This window comes from Alnus glutinosa, chromosome 4 (genome assembly GCF_958979055.1).
Source record: "Alnus glutinosa chromosome 4, dhAlnGlut1.1, whole genome shotgun sequence".
NCBI classification, from domain to species: domain Eukaryota; kingdom Viridiplantae; phylum Streptophyta; class Magnoliopsida; order Fagales; family Betulaceae; genus Alnus; species Alnus glutinosa.
In genome coordinates, this window is record NC_084889.1 from 27,005,711 (window position 1) to 27,026,966 (window position 21,256).

General features: G+C 35.2%; 2 protein-coding genes and 1 non-coding gene across 3 annotated transcripts; all 3 read left to right on the forward strand.

The window, feature by feature from the left end:
• The first annotated feature begins 3,053 nt into the window (after window positions 1-3,053).
• LOC133867362 (laccase-1) lies at window positions 3,054-7,030 on the forward strand. Its single transcript, XM_062304100.1, has 5 exons — window positions 3,054-3,189; window positions 3,293-3,444; window positions 4,437-4,681; window positions 4,808-4,936; window positions 5,587-7,030. The coding sequence occupies exons 1-5, from the start codon at window positions 3,082-3,084 to the stop codon at window positions 6,693-6,695; spliced, it is 1,743 nt and encodes a 580-aa protein (XP_062160084.1). The 5' UTR covers window positions 3,054-3,081; the 3' UTR covers window positions 6,696-7,030.
• Window positions 7,031-11,760: 4,730 nt separating this feature from the next.
• On the forward strand, window positions 11,761-11,882 carry LOC133867545 (U6atac minor spliceosomal RNA). The gene has a single exon (XR_009900100.1). It is a non-coding gene; the product is annotated as a U6atac minor spliceosomal RNA (small nuclear RNA).
• Window positions 11,883-18,747: 6,865 nt separating this feature from the next.
• Window positions 18,748-20,885, forward strand: LOC133867079 (uncharacterized GPI-anchored protein At4g28100). Its single transcript, XM_062303760.1, has 2 exons — window positions 18,748-19,525; window positions 20,324-20,885. Exons 1-2 carry the CDS (start codon window positions 18,845-18,847, stop codon window positions 20,654-20,656), a joined length of 1,014 nt encoding a protein of 337 aa, XP_062159744.1. The 5' UTR covers window positions 18,748-18,844; the 3' UTR covers window positions 20,657-20,885.
• The last annotated feature ends 371 nt before the right edge of the window (window positions 20,886-21,256 follow it).

A 21,256-nucleotide genomic window follows, 5' to 3' on the forward strand; every position in this document is an offset into this window, starting at 1 on the left:
ACTTACCCGCCGGCCACCATCCAAAGGTTCCTTGTATGGAGACGAGAGTTACAAATGAAATTCAAAATAACTATTGTATGTTGTCTTCATATGTCTCAATACGCCCTACAGGTTCCATAAGAGACAATAGTTACAAGAATTACAAGATGATAAATTAAATTTATTGTAATTGATATAGAAGTAAAAGAAATTTGTAATGTTTAGACTATATATTTCTTTATAAAATAGTGTTTTGTATACAATCAAATAAATAACAAGAAATATGTAGTCAACAAAAATGTTTTGACGTGTGGATGTATGCTATAGGCTGAACCACTTTAATTGTGTCTCTCTTTTTTATTCTCATCTCTTTGCTAGATTATGTATTTTTATATGATATCAGAGCTAAAGATCACGAGTTCGAACTTTGACTTCGTCATTTACCTCCTATTTCAATTAAATATTTCATGTGTTGAGTCTCACTTATCAAAAGAAAGTTTGAATTCACACGTAAGGGGGAGTGTTAAAGTATTGATTAAGTGATTAAATTTACTTCTTCCTATTAGCTTAAACTTTTGGGACAAGTGGTAATTTATATATATATATATATATGAAACAAGGACATGACTAGTAGTGAAAATGGAGAAGAAAAGAGGGTGAAGAATGTGATTGGAGTTTTCCCACCCTATTCTTTAATTTCTTGACTGACCATCTCATTATATTCAGCTACTCGTTGGCAGTAATTCAGACCATAATCACTTTTCTTGATGAATACCTCTAACACTATGATTGGCGGTTAGAGAGTAAATTTATTTTGTGGTGTTTTAACACTATAGCCCCTTAATATCATTGACAGAGCCATTTTTCCTAAAAAAAAAAATAAAAAAATAAAAAAATTATAGGTGTCCTTGACACATATATTCAATGTTGCAGACCTCAGTTGGTATTATGAGCACCAAAAAATTTATATAGTTCCAGTTTCTTAGGAGACCCCTCTAGCTTTGTGACCCCCTACAAGAGTCAAGCCTAAAGAGGAGATTGAAGCTGAAAGAACACGAGGAACGGTTCTAACCCCATAAACAACAATCAAGCAATAATTATCACAAATTAAAATTATTGTACAAAGACAACATGCATGAGAGTCACAGCCACAAAATCAATCGCATATTAACAACACAAGATTTTGTTAACGAAGTGAAAAACCCTTTGAACACATTAAAAGGAAAAACCACTTGAGGGTAGCTAAATTCGAGAAATCACTATAATAAAGAAGATCCAAAATACAGACAAAGAAACTTATAAACCCTTTGCAAGTATAAGACTTTGTATGATAACAAGCTCCTCGCTCGGCTCCGTGCTAGCCAATTTTCTTCGAGTGCCTTTCCTTACCGATCCATCTAAAATACAGACAAAGAAACTTACAAGGCCTATTGGCAAGTATAAGACTCTGTATGATAACGAGCTCATCACTTGGCTCCGTGCATGCTAGCCAATCTTTTTTGAATGCATTTCCTTACCAATTCATCGGTAAACTTCTTTGTAGTTGAACGATGTGCATGATGAGGTTTTGAACAAAATCAAAATCAAAATCAGAACATCAAGAAAGAAAGCTCAAAGCTTTGCATAAATTCTCTCTTGGAATGAAAGTCGAAAATGAAGCAATTAAGCTGTCTCTAGAGGCTTTCTCAAGGTGTTCCTTAATCTACTTGCTTGTTCCCAAACAATGAGCATATCATGTTTATGGGGCTAGAACCGTTCCTTTCTCTCTCTATTTCTTTCTTCTTATTTAATTTTCACATGTGCGTTTAATTTAGTTTAGTGTTCCACCGTTCCGGCCACCAGAATTAGATGCAGGTATATATTGAAATCTCAACCCACCGACAATCCAAGAACCAATTCACCTCAACTTGCGATTTCAACCAAGAAGAAAAGAAAAACGACAACGCAATCCACCGACAAAGCAATAATTTACTCCACCACCAAAACTTGCGATATCCAAAAACCACAGGTGACAATTAAAGAAGAAGAAAGAAACATAGAGAAATGAAGTGAAAAACAGAGGAGAGGGGAAAGAACGGCTGAGGCAGTGAGGCGCACATCAAATGAGAAAGGAGAGGTGGAGTACTCTCACCACACAAGATATGCATCACAACAATAGAAAATGAAAACTTAAAAAAAAAAAAAAAAATGCATAACAACAATAGTGTTAAAGAGTCCCACATTATCAAAATATACTTGGGTCGTAGACTTTATAAGCTTCGAGCAAATCTCTTCTTTGAAGGTGCATATTGTGGAAGAGTAAGGCTCAAAGGACTTTATCATGGTACAAGAGCTTCAGGACCTTGAACAATGTTGGGCATTCCCTTCCGTTACACACGTGTTTGGACAATAGTGCCACACGTGAGGGGGCGTGTTAAAAGTCTCACATTGACAAGTTATACTTGACACTCATCTTCCAATCCCTATCTGTGGTAGTTAGAGACTAATGAGCTTGGTTGGCAAGCTTGTCGCTACATATGCATGCCCCCCATAGATAGATATATATATATATATATATATATATGGAGATCGATCGGGAGTTTTTAAATAAATCCCAGAAGATCGAATCCAGCAATGCTTTTGAACCCTATATTCCCTTATATATTATGGATCCAAAAGGTGAAGTAAATGACAAGGGATGAGTATATGTTAGAGATGCCAAATCAATCAATAGAGCTTGTCTTATTAGAATTAAAGACAAGTGATGAGAAAATAAGCTTTTCCGAGTTATATACTCAATGGTGAAGGCTCCGGCAAGGACATAATTAGCAGCCAAGGCTTCAAACAAAACTGATTCAATGGAAGCTCTCTTTCGACCTGGGCATTGTCAGTATTCCCCCGGCCCCTACCTACTCCTCCGGCCGGTAGTGTCATATATGCACATAAAAAATATATATTAATCAAAATAATATTTATGTAAAATATATATACCGATTAAAAAAATCATTGGCAAACGATCGAGAATCTGATCATACTCATATATAGTATATATAAGGTGGAATGTGCATGTGAGTTTGATAAGTAATTAACATTCACAGTTTACTGCTTTGAGTGAGTACGATAATGTTGGGTTTGTGCAATAGTCATAGGTTGTTTGTAGTAACTTTAGTGGTGCTTGCTGGGATTCAGCCATCGTATTCTTCACCGACCACTCGGTACTTTCAATTTAATGTAAGCTAATTAACTCAGAAACTATATATATCTGCTTTCTCGATCCCCACTTCGATTCTGGGAATATATACACTGCTTTAGGCACTGTGGTTTTTGTTTCCAGGTTGAGTGGAAGAAGGTAACACGTTTGTGCCACACAAAGCCACTGCTGACAGTGAATGGGGAGTATCCAGGGCCGACCGTTGCTGTCCATGAAGGTGACAATGTTGAAGTAAAGGTCACTAATCGTATTGCCAAAAACACTACCATCCATTGGTGAGTATATATATATATATATGAAAATCAATGATCATATTAATTTGCTTAATTAGCAATTGTCCTAATGACTTAAGCATTTGCGAGTACTTTTTTATAATCTACTTACTTAATTGTGACACTCGAAAAAGTTAATCCCATGTTGAATTGCCTATATATATTAAGTGGTCTGGATTATAAATGTGTTCATATATAGGTGCTAATTAGTCTCATTAGTTTTAAATTTACTAGGTAAAACTGAGTTTTATAAATAATTTTAGAGAACTCTAATTGCAACTTGACTATAGTCATTTTAGAGTACCGATACTACATATGTAAGATAGTCATTTTTTCAAGGGCTTTGGGGGAGGTTCAACCACCTTTAACAATAGGTTTTGGGGTGTTCCAGCCACCCGTAATGTTGGTTTTGGGTGGCCAACCACCCCACCCAATTTTATTTATTTATTTATTTATTATAATATTTATTTTTATAAGTAATATGTTAAAAAATGGTTGAAATTTGTACCGAATAATTTATTTTGTTACATAGGCATATATGCCTATGACGAGAATTTGTACTTTCATTTTTAAACCACAAAAACTTATTTATAATAAGATCAAATCCCATGAACCAATTTAACAATTTAATAAGTCGGGTTAGAGTTGATCTATATAGTCTTATATCTATGTGTTGACACAATCCAAACCTACTACGCGACATAAGGGCCGCCTAGCAATTTTTTACACGACCCGCGAATTTGACATAAACCCAACATGAAATTACGGGGTCAAGGTTGAAGGGTTTGACCCAGCCGTTTAATTAAATGAGTCGGGTTATAGTTGACCTATATAATCTTATATATATATTCCTGGCCTTTATCAACACAATCCAAACCCGACATGTTAAAGTTCTCTCCATTGGTCCGAGTATCTCACATGCATGATGCCAATGATATGTAAAAGCTTGTTTGTTTTTTATATAGAAATTAAAAGCTCGTTTTGTTAATACATAGGCATGGAATAAGGCAACTGAGAAGTGGATGGGCAGATGGGCCGGCATACATTACACAATGTCCGATTAGAGGAGGGCAGTCATACACATATGTGTTCAGTGTGATCGACCAAAGAGGCACCCTCCTATGGCATGCGCATTATGGCTGGCAACGTGCTTCAGTCTACGGTGCCTTCATAATCTACCCTCGCATGCCATATCCTTTTTCAGCAGTACCAATCAAAGCTGAAGTCCCCATTATCTTTGGTATTATATTAATCTTAATTAATTAATTACTAATTACTTTTCCCTGGCCTCTTTGATCGATCTAATTAAGTTTCCTCTCTCTTCTTCTTCATTTTCAGTTAAATTTGTTTATGGGTTTGTCTGCAGGTGAATGGTGGAATGGAGATGTAGATGCAGTGGAAAATGAGATGATGTTGTACGGAAGTGGACCTAATAGTTCTGATGCTTATACCATTAATGGCTTGCCAGGACCTCTTTATCCTTGCTCTAACAAAGGTAGCATTGGTATTTCTCGAAAAATCGTGAGATATTTCTTATATCTTTATATAATTTGAGGAGATTCGGTAGGGGTAGACAGTGTGGGAGAATAAAAGGCCTTCAGAGGTAGAATTGAGATATAGTGCAATTGTCTGCCCATATTATTTGCAATTTGGAGAGCAATTGTGACATAGTCCTTGTAGAGCCCACCTAACCGGGCAGATATTCGAACAGTCAAAAACTTGCTCAGGCAGGTAAGCTCCATAAGGGGCCCTCTCACATATGTTTGCCCGGAGTGTTGGAGAGTAGCGAAAAACATGAGAAACGTAAATCATTAATTTTATGCCTTATGAAGGTTATTCTCCTTTATCAACTGAAAAAATTCAGGTTTCTCTCAAAAATGGGAAAATCTTTTTTCAAAAAATATTTTATGCCGAAACAAAATAGAAAATAAAACTCTTTTTCATAATTTTTGTTCTATAAAGATCAAAATGCATGAAATACATGATAATTAAGATGCCAAAACAGAGATTGTGGTTGTGGTATGCATAAATAAGCCACAGAATCATGTAGTGAAGAAGATATGACCAACTATGTCTGAAAGACTTGATACATATTTTGTTGATGGCGATCTTACCTTTTTATGTTTCACTGTGGTGTCTGTGCAGATACTTTCATCCAGACGGTCGAGCGTGGCAAAACCTACATGCTTAGAATCATTAATGCTGCACTCAATGATGAGCTCTTCTTCGCAATAGCTAACCACACATTGACAGTTGTTGAAGTTGATGCTATTTACACAAAACCTTTCACAACCACAGCCATTATGGTTGCTCCTGGACAAACTACTGATGTTCTGATCACTGCAAACCAAATTCCAGACTCATCAGGCATGTTTCTAATGGCTGCCACGCCTTATGTCACTGCCATTTTCCCATTCAACAACTCCACTACAATTGCCTTTCTAAAGTACAAAAACACAGGGAATGAAAAATTTGAGGCCCCAACTTTGCCGAGGAGTCTTACACTTGGGAACCTTCCTGAAATGAGAGACACTGCCTTTGCCACAAAATTCTCTAAGAAGCTCCGCAGCCTTGCATCTCTTGAGTATCCTTGTAATGTGCCCAAAAAGATTGACAAGCGAGTCATAACAACGATAAGCCTTAACCTTCAAGATTGTCCTGCAAACAAAACCTGCAAGGGCTATGGTGATAAGAGATTCTCTGCTTCGATGAACAACCAATCCTTTGTTCGGCCTTCTAAGTCGATATTGGAATCTTATTACAAGAACCTCGCTACAGATGCATACTCGACTGATTTCCCGGAAAAGCCGCGGAATGCGTTTGATTATACCGGTGTCGATCCGTTAGCAGAAAACATGAATGCAGAGTTTGGTACAAGGATTTTGGTAGTGTCGTATGGCACAAGTATAGAAATCGTGCTGCAGGGTACAAGCTTTCTTAATGTGGAGAACCATCCGATTCATGTCCATGGCCACAACTTCTTCATTGTTGGCAGCGGGTTTGGAAATTTCAATGTTGCCAAGCATCCAGCAAAATACAACCTGGTTGATCCTCCAGAGAGGAACACGGTGGCAGTTCCGGCTGGCGGATGGGCAGCAATCCGATTGAAGGCAGACAATCCTGGAGTATGGTTCATACATTGCCATCTTGAGGAACATACTTCCTGGGGTCTCTCCACAGCTTTCATTGTCAAAAATGGTCACGGCCACTCTCAAAGCTTGCTTCCTCCACCTGAAGATTTTCCCTTATGTTGAAACTATATATGATATATGAGATTGGTGATCATTTAAGAATTTTGTGGACATTCCTCTTTATGGATGAAGATCATACAAGTAAAGCTAGCATATAGCCAGGCACCATGGGCTACTTGTTTCACACTTAACCAGGGGACCATTTGGAAACTGAACTTGCAGCATAATTCTGAGTTGTGGATAAATTTTGCTTAGATGTTCTCATGGAGAGCAATGCTATTTAGAAGACTCTTATACAACTTCTATATAACTGGGATAACGTGGCAGTGAAAATCAACATTTGAATGAGGAGTCGTATAGCAGTCTACTAAATAGCATTTTTCTTGTCATGGCTCTTTCAAATGATTTCATCTAAACAAAATAAAATTTGGATATATACCAAGTAATCTGCCTGATTTTGCATACATTCCTCATAAGCAAAATAATTTCCCTTCTACCATGTTATGCTTAATCATGATTTCCTGATACCTGTAAACTCACCAGATTATAGTTTGGGTTGATGATCAAGTCAACTCAAATTCCAAGCTCATCCAAGCCAAATCGATAGAGTAGGAAGATTTTGAATTGATACTGTTCTTTGAAATAATACTGATGTAGACTAGTTTACGAGTAGACCAACCATAATAAAATGGTCATATTTTGTGATTGCAATATTGGATGCAGGCAAACTTGGTGGGGTGGGCTACAAATTTGTATTTAATGAAGATTTTCTAATTCCAACGTTTATAGGTCAAAACTGTCTATTAATAAAATTACGAAAAATTTGGTTCGAGTAGTTTGGTCGACCAAAGAAATGAGGATCACAAGCACTAATTCCCAAGAGTTTCTATTGAAGGTCGTTTGATCGAGGTTGTTCCATGATGTTTTTATCGTATGACGTTTCGTCTCGTTCGACTGAACATGTTCATTCGACCGAGTTGCAATAAGTAGTTTTGTAATTTAGTTTTTAGGTCTACAACCCTACTTCTATTTAAGCCTAATAAGACGGCTCTAGACTTGAGTATTTTCATCGGTTTTTTAATAAGAAATACTTTTGGGAGAGTTTTCTTCAATTTTCCTACAAAATCCTTGATTATGTTTTGGTTTTGTGGAAGAGTTTTGAGTTGTGTGCTTGTGATTTTAGCGACCCACTACGTCATGCTGCATCAAATATATACACAATTGAAAGCTTTCACTCAGACATTTTTACAAACATCTACTTTACATTTCCGTTTATCGTATCAGGGCCACACAGCCATGCTTAAAGCCAAGTCGATTTATTCTCTGATGTCTGCTTCCACGTCTCTCAGCATATATGATGGTGATGATCTGCTTGATGCCACGGCCTATCGGAGTACCTCTCACTCACACATCCAGATATCTCCTTTGCCCTGATAATCAGCAAAGCAACATACTATAGCCCATTCCAACACTGAGTTTGAGTGTCAGTACTTGGCCAACACCACTGCTAAATTAATCTTGTTTCAATCTCTTCTCAGGCCAACATCAACGTAACATCATAATCATCATCTTTCTCTTCTTCTATTAGGGTAAACTTCACTTGCCCTCTAAATTGTCAACACTTTTGCAATGTTCTCCATAAGTTCAATTTCTTTCAATTTACGATGCGTTTGAAATTACGATTTCATAGACAAAAAGTATGATTTAAATAATATCGTAGAAAATGAATCGTTTGGGAATTGCGATCTGAAAACGCAGAAAAATTATTTTTCAAATCACAGTCAAGTGATACTTTTTTGTAAACACTGAATTTTAAAGTCTAACCTGCGATTTTAAAGGGCAAATTACGATTGTGCCAAAAGCTTAACTGTGTTTTTAAAATCACTTTTTCAAATTGTACATTTTTAAATTACACTTTTTAAAATCGCAAACCCAAACGAACCCTTTGTGTATCGAACTTTTACATTTTTGTATCCGATAGGGTTTGGGGTTAAAGCCAAAAACATAAGGACTAATATGGTAATTTGCCTTTTCAATTATGCCCAATTAATTCTCTGAGCAACCACCCCAGCCACCACTGGGAGTGCAGCCGATCCACCCTCCATTTGTTTTTTAAAGTTAAAAAATAATTGAAGTTTTAAAGTTTAAGTTTATTTAATGTTTATTTTTTTTATATATATTTATATATTTTTTTATTAAAAGTGACATGCTTCAATATTTTATTGGCGTTACTAATTTCAATGGTGATTTTAAGAGTCACGTTAATTTAGCGGAGACAAAATGAAAATACAAGAGTGATATGTAGCATTACTCTTAACGGAATCCATCAAGTATTTGGATGAAATTTGATAGCAGGGAGTAAATTATTTATATGGCGTACCCCATAAACTTATAAATTCATTTTGATACCACGTGAAATTAATTGTAAAGTAAGTAAATCACGGGGATTAATTTTTTTTTTTTTTTTCCCAATAATAACAATAATATTCAAACTTACGCCAAACCCAAACTTAGGCCATTTTCAATGCTGGTGCTTAATAATGAGATCTAAAAGTAGGCAGGACCCTAAAAAGATTACTACCATGAACATTGCGGAAAAATTTGAAAAAACTCATATATAATCTAATCATATTTCAGCCGGTATGAATTGTAACTTATAATCATGGAATTGACTTGATCAACATATTAGAGATTATAAATTAGAAAAATTACACTTTATCCCTCACAATGTTTCACGCCTTTTTCAATTTTACTTCTAAAGTGAAAAAAAATGAAATACACCCAAACCAAATTTTTTAATTTTGCAATATGGCCCATCCGTTATTTAATTTCGTCATTTTTTATGAAAAATAGACCCACGTGTGTTTTAAGAGCAATTCTTCTCAAAATATTCTTAAAAAAAATCAATTTTTTTTTTTAAAAAAATAATAATAATAAAATGACAAAAAAGAATAAATTTTAGGGGAGGGCTCAGTTGGCTTGAGGGTGGCGAACCACTCCCATGTGGCCAAATAGAGGTGGCCGAAGCCACCCCAAACCCTTAGGGGGTGGCCCAGCCACACCCATGGGCCATGGGGGCAGTTCGCCACTCTTAGGCTGGTCAAACTACCCTCATGGTCAAATGAAGGTGGCTAAAGCCACCCCCAATCCTCCATGGGGTAGCTTCGGCCACCCCCAATTTTATTTATTTTTTAATCTTTTTTTTTTTTAAAAAAAAACAATTGATATTTTTAAGGGATATTTATGAAAGAATTACTCTTAAAAACCAACGGTGGGTCTATTTTCATAAAAAATGATGAACTTAATTAATGGATAGGCTACATTGTAAAAGTATGAAATTTTGTTAAGGTACATTGCAAATTTTTTTCACTTTGGAAGCAAGATAAAAAAAAACCGTGAAACATTGAGAATAAAGTGTAGTGTTTCCTTATAAATTCATAACTGTAGCCCATTCCCACTTTGGGCGGAACATGTCTACTAATTTTTTTTTGATTAAAAATGACAAGAAAAATCAATTATTATATTAAGCTTTGATCCAAAAATTATTATCTGAAACGCAGACAAAAACTAAAAAAATTCAAATGCCATGATAACTTAATAATTGGACATGGGGGAATTGCAGTTGAAGTCTCCAACACCACTTGGTCTGTTATGAAAATGATTCCGTACTTTGTATTCAGCCCATAAAATACACTGAATTGATTAATTGTGATAACCAAGGTTTTTTTTTTTATTTTTTTTATTTTTTTAAGAAATATCTAAATATTTCATTAATAAAAAATTACGAGCATAAAGTTCTTCTATCACAAAGTATAAAGCTCTGCAAAATTATAATCACATGTTATGAGATTACAAAATCACAATTACCAAGTTAATTGTGAGGTTCCACTTCAACACGAATTCTCGTCCAACTAAATTTTTCTCTAAATTTTTTGTATTTTTGAAAATGGCATTAAATGACTTCCATTATAAAATCAAGAATCATGAGCAAATTTCACAAACAAAATCACGTCATAAACGCATATAGATTTCTTCCAACCAAACCTAATCCATGATGGACTTAACAACAACTTTAGGCAACCCATATTTTTGACTCTATTAGTATGATTGATCTTTCAACTAATAAACGAATTAATGACCATTCAAATCTATTCCAATTTCACCCTGTTGCATTTACCACTTTAACCCTACAACTTCTTTGTAAATTGATGTGACATTTCCCATAGTACTTTTTGAACTAATAACATGAGTCATCATATATTATTGAAGAAGACCGAAGGCAAGTACAGAGAATAGAGGTACAAGACCTCATACACCCTAAGCCAAAAAAATTTGACTTAAAACAGCTATCTAAACAACACACAAACATTATATGAATAACATTTGAGTCGCTCTTTACGTTTAAACAAATCTATAACAAAGAAAAAGAGAGATAACCTAGCTACTATGCCAACAAATAGTTCAGTAACAATTGAGCATTACAAAGGCAGACTGTGAACAGAAAAACAAACAAAAAACCCAAATAGAAACCAAACGAAACCAGCGTCGGGAAAAAGCTGTCATCGGCACCAGCGCGTGTAAACAAGCGCCTTCACCAGGGACGTCCCTCTGCAGCAGACGACCGCCAAAACCACCGGTATCCAACAATCTCCACCATATAGAGGCACGTGTCATGAAGAACCCAGCCGAAGAACATAACTCTGGCTCTAAAGAAGATATAAAAAAAGCACAGCCAGAAAAACTCGTCGGAGACACACCAGAAAAGCCGCTCTCCAACACAGACATCCCGTGTAGCCTTTTGCCAGGAAAAGCATAAGGAAAAAACTAAAAAAACAACCTCCATAGCCCTGGAAGGACTAGGAAAACATCAACCAACATCGGATCTAGTCCGAGGGAACAAAACTCCCTAGAAGGGATAAAAGGTAAACCAAAGCAAAAAAAAAAGAAAGAAGGAAAAAACATAAAGGAAAGGAGAGAGGAGAGGAGGGAAGAAAAGAAACCCTTCCCTCCTACCTCACCGACTGCACGAAGAAAAAGGATACCAGGAGAGAGAAGAGAGGTTTTGAGAGGGGCGGTGGCTAGTTCCCATAGTACTATCGCATCAGTTATAATCAAATTTAATTAATTAGTGTTTGTAAAAAATAGAAATAGTTGGCATCTTCCTAGGCAGGGACGGGGGAACAGCCTTTCGGCTCGATCTCCTGATATCCACACATCCGGTTAAGGCTCCTCACCTTACTTTTTTTTTTTTTTAAAAAAAAAAAATGCGACGGACATGATAAGTACTATATATAAATTTACAAACTAACGTAACAATCCATCGGATACAATCGTGTCGGCCCAAATGGATCAAGTGAGATTTGATGGTTGGATCTTTTTTATGTACTAGGGTATCATATGTATATGGTGTAACAAAATGAGGTGGGTCGTGGAATAAGCAAAAAGTATTCCATTTTCAACTTTGTATCAGAATGAGGCCGAAGCTTTACATGAAGCTTTACATGAATGCTTTAATCATACTTGATGTAACTGATCATTTGGGTGGGTCATTTCTCTCATGAACAATCATACGCAAACATAGTGGACCGATCTTCTTTTTCTCTTGGTTCTGTATTATATTTATCAATTGCAACCATTGATGTAGTTGTATAGTATATGCATTTTTGCTTTTCTTGTGACCATAGGCCTCGGCTTAGCACCGTGAGGCAGAATTAAGATTTTAGATGAAATAAATAAATTAAATAATTATAAGAATATTCTTTTTTCTTTTTCTTTTTCTTAAAAACAAAAATTAAAGAATATTTTGAGCATTTTTAAGCACCTCCAAACCCCTTAGCAGTTACGCCCTATAAAGAAGTCAACCAATTGAATTGCAAATTACAACTGCATTAACATGGAATATTATTTTAATGTCGTTTACTCTTCAATCGACACTAATTATTTAGTGTCGTTTGAACTTAAACGCTTTTAATTAGCAACGTTTGAATAATAAATAGCGTTAATTTGGAATCTCGACCTTATATTGCTAAACGGCGCTAAATAAATAGTGTCATTTTTTGCCCAAAAACAACATTATTCAAGCGACATTAAACTCTGATTTTTATTTTTTATTTTTTATTTTTATTTTTTTGTAGTGTACATATAATATACCATATTATAATACATGTTAAAAAAAAAAAAGAAAGGAAAAGCAAATCCTATTTATCATATAAAAGACGAATAATCTAAAAATATATGTTGTTGTTATTTAAAATATAACACATATATTAAAATCTAATATTTTTCATATTTTTTATTTACAATCTTAAATAATGATATTTAGTAAATTGTTATACAAATATTATATAACAAAGGCTAGTAAAAAAGGCCAGTAAAAAAGAAAAATCAGGAACTAATTATTTTTATTGTTATGCCATTCTAATTATATGATCATAAATATAAAATAAAAATATGAAATATAATATTAATCTTCTATATATATATATATATAGAAAGAGAGGGGAGAGAAAGGAGAGGCAGGCTTTTTTTCCCCATACTTTTGAAGTAGGAGCAGCCTTGGAAGAACCAGACTGGAGCGCGTGCAAGGCCAACTTTAGCGCATTCCTATAATATTGCGCTTACACATATGCTAAACATAATTTCTTTTTAGGTTTTACACGCACATCGAGCCTGTCGGTTCACACTAAAGGTCAAAAACCTTTTGATATATATATATATATATATATTAATGAGTTGGCAAAATGGGTTATTTTATCGGGTTCGAGTAGACTTGGTCGACTTACCAACCGGTTTAGGTCAACTCGACCCAATATAATTAGTTAAACGGGTTGAGACACAATCTTAAAACGACGCATTGATAAAGGTCATAAATGTGTTCTTAATGGATTGACGGATCATAAACGTGTTATAAATGAGTTCATGTGTTATAAACAGGTCGATCCATTTATAAATGTGTCATAAACGGGTTATGATCCAAACCCGTTTAACTTAAACTCAAATTCTACAACTTTGTGTCGTGTTTGTATCAAATTCACGGATTGTGATAAAAATATCAACCCTAAATATTATACAAATCTTATATTTTCCAAATACAAAATATAACTGATGGGATTGTAAGCACGCCTGTTTTGAAAAGAGAATCTTTGCCGTATTTTATGGAAATTTCGAAAAACATTTTTCAGAAAAAAACATAAAATAAAGATTTTGTACCTCAAATCTTATGAAAGATTTGTTTGGGTGAGCAAAAAGACACCACTCTTGCATGTGATTGATATGACCAAATGATGTATATTGTGATATGATAGGCGACTATGCAAGTTTTTCTCTAAATACATAGATATGAGTAATTGTTAAAAAAAAGGGGTAATTTTTACTACTACAATTATATAGTAATCTATTCAATAATATGATTCCTATTTAAATGATTAAATTCATCATTTCTTATTAGTTAAAGTTTAGGAGCAAATACTAATTTAACATTATATTAAAGTAAATGCCTTGAGGTCGAACCGAGAATTCACCTCACACCAAATTAAGAGGTATATAAAGTCGTATTACATGAGTAATGTTAAAAACTGCATTTTTATCTCACAATTATCTTATAATGCTAATATAACAATTCTAACCGATCATTGGATTTTTTTTGTTAAAAGAAAAAAAAAAAATCTAAGAGTTAGTTGAAAATTATTCTTATTACTTGCATACCAAAGACATTTAGGGATGATCATACTTTTACCAATGTTATTATAAATACTAATCGGAATTGTCGAAACAAGTCAAAGCAAGTAAGAAATGACTATGTTACGATTCTACGTGTCTCACATTGATTAATGCTCCGTTTGTTTCAATGTAAAATGGTTTCAGGAAAGTCATTTTTCTGAAAAATATTTTCCGCCGAAAGCATTTTTCGGTATTTGGCGCGTACAGAAAATTACAAATATTTTTTATATTTTCATTCAAACATATTAACCTATAAAAATTAATTTTTATTCAAAATATATAAATATTAATATAAAATAATATAAAAATCATCGATGACGAGATTCCATCACTAACCGACAAGATTCTGACTATTTTTACTTGATTTCAGCTAATATAGCTAGAATTCAAGATAATGGCCGGAATCTGGACAATTTCGTCGGAATCTGGGATGGCCGGATTCCGGAGAAGTGGCCGGATTCCGGCCAGATGCCGGATGGATCTGGAGCCGGCTGGGATCCGGCCAGAGCCGGCAGGCTCTCTGGCCAGACCGGCCGGATTTTGGCGATCTGGCCGGTTCCCGGCCGGCCTTGGCCAGTTCCCGGCCGGCTCTGGCCAGAGAGGTCGGCCGGATTCCGGCGATTTGGTCGGATCTGGCCAGACCGACCGGATTCCGGCCATCTGGCCAGATCCGACCAGATCCCCGGAATTTGGCCGGTCTGGCCAGATCACCGGAATCCGGTCCGGCCAGATTGGTTGCCGGAATCTGGGCTGACCGGATTCCGGCAAAAGTGGCCGGATTCCGTCGCCGGATTCCGACAACATTAAGCCGATGTTGTCGGAATCCGATACCGGCAAGATTTCGATGGTGGTCGGCTGCTTGAACGTAAAGGTCGACTGTGTCGTTTAAATAAATCGATCGCGTCAGACGTCTTCGGAAAATGATTTACGCTTTTAAAAAGCGTAAATCATTTTCCGGAATTTACTAAGCATTTTTTATCAAACAGAAATCATTTTCTGGTTGACTATTATTTTCGCCTTTATCAAACACCGAAAAATACCGAAATTATTTTCTAGAAATCATTTTACGCCGAAACAAACGGAGCATAAGTGAAATCTTAATAATGGGCATGTAAATTTGATGCACTCTTTTTTTAATTTTACAAGTGGATTTTCAGGAATGAATTATACCTGAAATTGTGTGAAAAAGAAACTGAAAAGACAAAAGAAAGAAAGAGAACCAAAAAAAAAGCATAGGGTAGAGGACATCAAAGTAAGATAAAGGTTCGATTGCAACAAGCTGTCAAAGTCTTTTTGTCACCTTTTGTTATAAATTATGTTGTGCATCTTCTATTGCCAATAGAATGTCAAGCTTTAAACCCCATTGCATAAAGATTGGCCAAGTGGGTTTCAGCCTGGACAGCAGTCAAAAAGGTCATAACAAGTTAACCACACTTTCTATTCTCCAAAAGCATTTAACAAATACATAATGTAATATATTACATTTTGTATTTTAAAATTTTGGAATAACTTTATTTAAGATTACCAAACTTTCATTCTTTTTTAAAATAGATACATGAACTTCAAAACGTTTTAATTTAAGATATTAATTTTTCGAAAAGTCTTAATTAGAGATGTTCTGTTAGAATTTTCCACCTAAATCTTATAATTTTTTTTTTCCTAAAAAAAATAGGATTAATTTGAGAATTTTGATAGGATTTAACGAAAAATCTTAATAAAAGACTTCTAATTGAGATTTTTTGATAAATTAATACCTTAAATTGAGACGTTTTAATATCTTCTTTAGAAAATGGACTTGAACACACTTAAAAGTAAAATTCTTTCTAAATTTTTTGACCTTTAAAACCTAGTAAATATTTGTATACACAGTCTCCAATTCGTGCCTCGAGAGGCCAAATGATCATTTCTTTCTTCTTATTAATCAAAGCCAATCAATCAATCTGGACTCTAGAATTTCATGGATATTGGAAATTTTCTAGATTTCATTACTCAATAATAAACGACACTCTGCTTAATTGTACTTTACCATTTTCTATGATTGCTGATTCTACATTTTTATAGTCCCTGGTTAACTTGGAAGTGAGATCAAATTGAGGCCCAAAACTGATCAGAAAAACAAATATTAAAAGAAAAAAAAAATTGAGACCCAAATAAATAAATAAATAATTTGACAAAAGAAAGCTGTAAGCTAATTAGGATTTCAACCCCGTTTTATGTTTTGGGTTATTTGTTAATATTTTTGTTTTGAGAATAGAAAAGAAGATATATATATATATATATATATATATATATATATATATATATATATATATATATATATATATATATATATATATATATATATATATATAAAATAAAATTAACAAATAAATCCCTTATAGGTCAATTTCTAATATCCCACAAACACTGATTTAAAGAAAATTACCCAAACTACAAATGTAGGATTTTTTTTTTTTTTTTTTCTTTGTTTGTCAGGAAGGTTGGATGAGTTTGATTATCTCAAAAAAAGCAAAAAGAAAAAGAAAAAGAAAAAGAAGAAGAAGAAGCAACATTAGAGTGAGAGTTAGACTTTCGAAATGTTAATCATTAATCTTATTATTGTTAGTCGTCTTGGGTTTTAATGATGTCCTGATGGGGCTGAGTTAGATTATGGTTTAGTCAGATTTAAGGGAAGGCCTGCAGTTCCACTATCTAGGCCCTTTATGGGTGGCTTTCAGCGAACATGTGTTACTATGACTACACCCAGGTAAAATAACTACAGTTAGTCTCCCTGCTCGTCTTTTTAATGAGAAAAAAAAAAAAAAAATTAATAGCATATGAAAGTTAGGGTACATTGCACTTATGATTGCAATGGAAATAAGAGGAAGTTAATATATTGGTAAAATATTAGGTCTTTAAGTTATAGAATAATTACATAATATATTCTAGAGTTTAACTTTGATTTTTAAATTAAATTTTGAAGTTTTCAACTGTATCAATGTCTAACATACAGATGTGAAATAATTAAAATCTAAACCTTGAGAGTTTATGTTAACAAAAAGTAGTAATAAACTGTGTTCATGTCTTAACTAGATACTATAACAGTCTTTTCATGTTAATCATAGGTGGTAACTTTCATACCAAAAAAAGACCTTAAAACCACTGATTCACTCATTAAGAGAGAGAAAGAGAGAGAGAGAGAGAGAGAGAGACCTAACAGATTAATATAATAATAGTGTTAAAAAAAAAATATTATTATTTTTTGAATATTTTAATAATTTTGATTTAATTTCATAGAAAAAAAAAATCATGTATTGTCACAAAATTAAAGCATATAAATGATGATTCTATTCTTTTCTCATTTCTAAATGAATGAATATTCCATATACCATACGTGGCTTTAAATTTATACTCATATTAAAAGCATGTTGTACTATTTTATTGGAGCTATATCCCGTGATGTTATTTATTTGCATTTATTTTTCTATAACAAAAATGGATTGCATAAATAAATAATAATAAAAAATAATAATAATAAAAAGAAAAAAAGAAAAGAAAGTATGTACTTTACTTAGCTATACCTCGTAAAGCCCAAATTAATTCCCCCTTCCCTATGAATGATTTCTTCATGATACTATTACTAATCCCCACCAACTTTGCCGGCAACCACTCTAAAGGTAGATCTAGTGGTAGCAAACTGCCAAACTCACCCAAGCCCCACCTTCCTTTTCCCTCCTTCCCTCCAATTCCAAACCCCAACACCAGCACCCACTGGGTCCACTGCCATCGGATTGAAAAATTCACTAATGTTTGTCTCCATTGTTGTAGTAATTTCAAATGAATTTCTTTTGTTTGTAGGCAACCAGACAATCTGAAATTTCTTTGAATAAGTGAATCTTGTATACAATGTTTTACACTAATAGATGATCCGATACCGACATAAATTAGCTACAAATCAGTCTAATAAAGTGACACGTATCCGTTAATAAGCGAGAAGCACATGTCATTTTATTAGACTGATTTCAGTCTAAAATTTATTTAAATAAGTGAATCTTATATATAATCTCTTACGTACCTTAATAGATTGTCGGATATTCTAAAATTTGTTTGAGTAAATGAATCTCATATAAATTTTTTTTACTAATTACAAACAATTCAAACAAATAATTGCAGTGAATTCCAATTCGTGACGGATTAAGATTATCTACAATTATTTGTTCGAAGTATTAAAAATTTAAAAAGGTAATTGTGAGAGGTCATTTAAAAAACTTATATGATAGAATAAAAATTAAGTTATTTAACTATTTATTCGGTTATTAAATTACATAAATAATTTTTCACAATTATTTACTCGAATTTTGAACGGGTAGCCAAATAATTGTAGACCATATTTACTATGGTAGACCATCTTCAGACCTCCTCCAACAGTGCCAACACCATAAAGCAAAAACGAAACCCACACCCCCCACATATCCTCTCTCACACAAAGAAAGAGAGACACTTCCTTCGTACCAATGTCCCCGAACCGACCAGTCTTCTCCGTCTTTGTTTTCTTCTCCATTCTTCTGCCCGCCTCTACGGGTCTGCCAAACCCCGACCCGGCCACAATCCTGCCATTCCACCCAACCCAATCTTCACCAGGAACAATCCCTGCATTCCCCGAACAATCCAATGTGGCCGGCTGCCCGCTAGACCTCCCGGATGAGCTTTTCCACGGGATAAAGGCCGCGTGTGGCGCCGCAAAGGATGGCGCCGATGGGCAGCTCCACCGCAGCCGGTGCTGCCCTGTGCTAGCCACGTGGCTGTACGCTGCCTACTCTGCCACAGCCCTAGGGAGGGCGAGCAGAGTGGGCGCCGCCGCTGCAGGTCATAGCAGTGCCACCACGACGTCGTATGACCTTCCGCTTCTGCCGGACGATTCAGAAACCTGCGTGGATGACTTGGGGAAAGCCCTCAAGGAAAAGGGAATACAAGTGGCGAGACCCAATGAAACCTGTGATGTAATGTACTGTTACTGCGGCATAAGGCTGCACCCGCTGAGCTGCCCGGAGGCGTTCTCGGTGACCCAGATGGGGAAACTTGTTGGGGATGACAGTGTGAAGAGGTTGGAGAGGGATTGCTTGAGTAGCAGCTCCAATGTCAACGCATTTCCAGGTCTTGGTGGGTGCTCCAGGTGCTTGAACAGTCTCTATATGGTGAGTTTTCTTCTCTGAAACTATTTCTTTCTGTTCGTTTTGATTTCCACTTCATTGGGTGAGGGACAAACACGAAGCAGAACAATCTGATTAGATCAGGGTCTCCTTCCAATCTCTGGAATTGGGAAAGTTTTTGCTGCAAATTTGGTCACTGTTTCAACTTTCAAGCGTTGGGGGTAATTCTACACGCGCAATGAGGGCGAGTCTACTGTACGCTTTTTAACAAAAGGAGGAAGATGAGGTTGGGCTAGACACCACCACCTTATGTCCTTATCCAAACCTATTAGGGGAAAAAAAAATAAAAAATGAAGGAATATAAAATAATGCAAGTGAATAAAAGAATAGTTTTATGGTTTCAATTTTTTTCCCTTTTAGAGAAACAAATAGGATTTTGTTTGAAAGCTGTAGGAGAAAAAAAAGAAAGGTTGTATTACACGCGCCCGAAGGCGAGTTGGACTGCCATCTAGAATTTAGCCCTCCCCTGCTGTTGTTTTCACCGTTATTTACCGGATGACATGATTAGAGTCACGAGTTTTTTTTCTAACAATGCTTAATTATAGGAACGTAAACTGATGCATGTTTAATTATGCTTATTGTTTATTTATTTTTCGATTTTTTTTTTTTTTATTTTTTATGCAATCCATTTTTGTTTATTTATTTCGGTTATTAGGCTGACTTTAGCAGATTGTGATTAGATGTTGATTAGTAATTTAAATCTTCATTTTACCAAACATGTGTTGCCCAATACAGTGGCCATGCATCATTTGGTTTTCTAATTGAGACAATAATTTGATGTAGCTTAACAAGAAGAAAGCTTTAAATTCAAGCAAATCAGAGGCCAGGACCACAAAAATGCACAACAAGGAGTGCCAGCTCATGGGACTGACATGGCTGCTCGCCAAGAATCGAACGGCTTACATTCACACAGTTTCGGCGGTCATCCGAGCAATCATGATGAGCACGACCGGCTCTGATCCTCGGTCGTGCACTCTGGACAGCGACGGAATGCCTCTAGCAGTCGATTCCTCTGAATTCTACGGCCATTCTTCATCAAACAACCACCTTAGAGCACCCATCTACCTCTGCCTGTTGTTACTTTGTTGCCTGTATATGTTGTTCACCTTCCAGTGACAGTCAGTAGTTGTTGTTCTCTGTTTTGTTGTTGGTAATATGAGAATGCCCTGTTTGTTGTTTGTAGCTGTTAGTGTAGGGTAAACTAGAATGTTTTATTGATTAGGCATTTCCTGCAAATTGAAAGAAACTTCTGATGTGGGCCTCCAATAACATGTGCTATAGACGCTACTGCTTGGTTTTGGAGAGACAATTTTTTCAATTATGGCCCTTGTTTTGGTAGCATTCATTTGGGACAGTTTTGTGCTTCACGGGAAATTTATAAATTGTCAACATCTCACAGAAACGGACCCTTATCTTCTTTGGTTTATATATGTAGAAGATGAAGGATTTGGGGTTTGGCAATAAGCTGCAAAGCTGGACAGGACAAAGAAACAATATTTACATATCTTAAGACGGTGAAAACTAGGGCCGGCAATTTTTTACGGCAGCGAACCTGACACAAAATTAAAAAGTTAAGGTTGGGGAGTTTGACCCGTTTAATTAAATGGATAGGGTTATGGTTGACCTGAGTTATTCTAGAAGTCACTCTTGTGTCTTCTTTGTGCCCTTTTACGAATGATGTGGCTTTTAAAATGATCACCTGATCAAAATTTAATA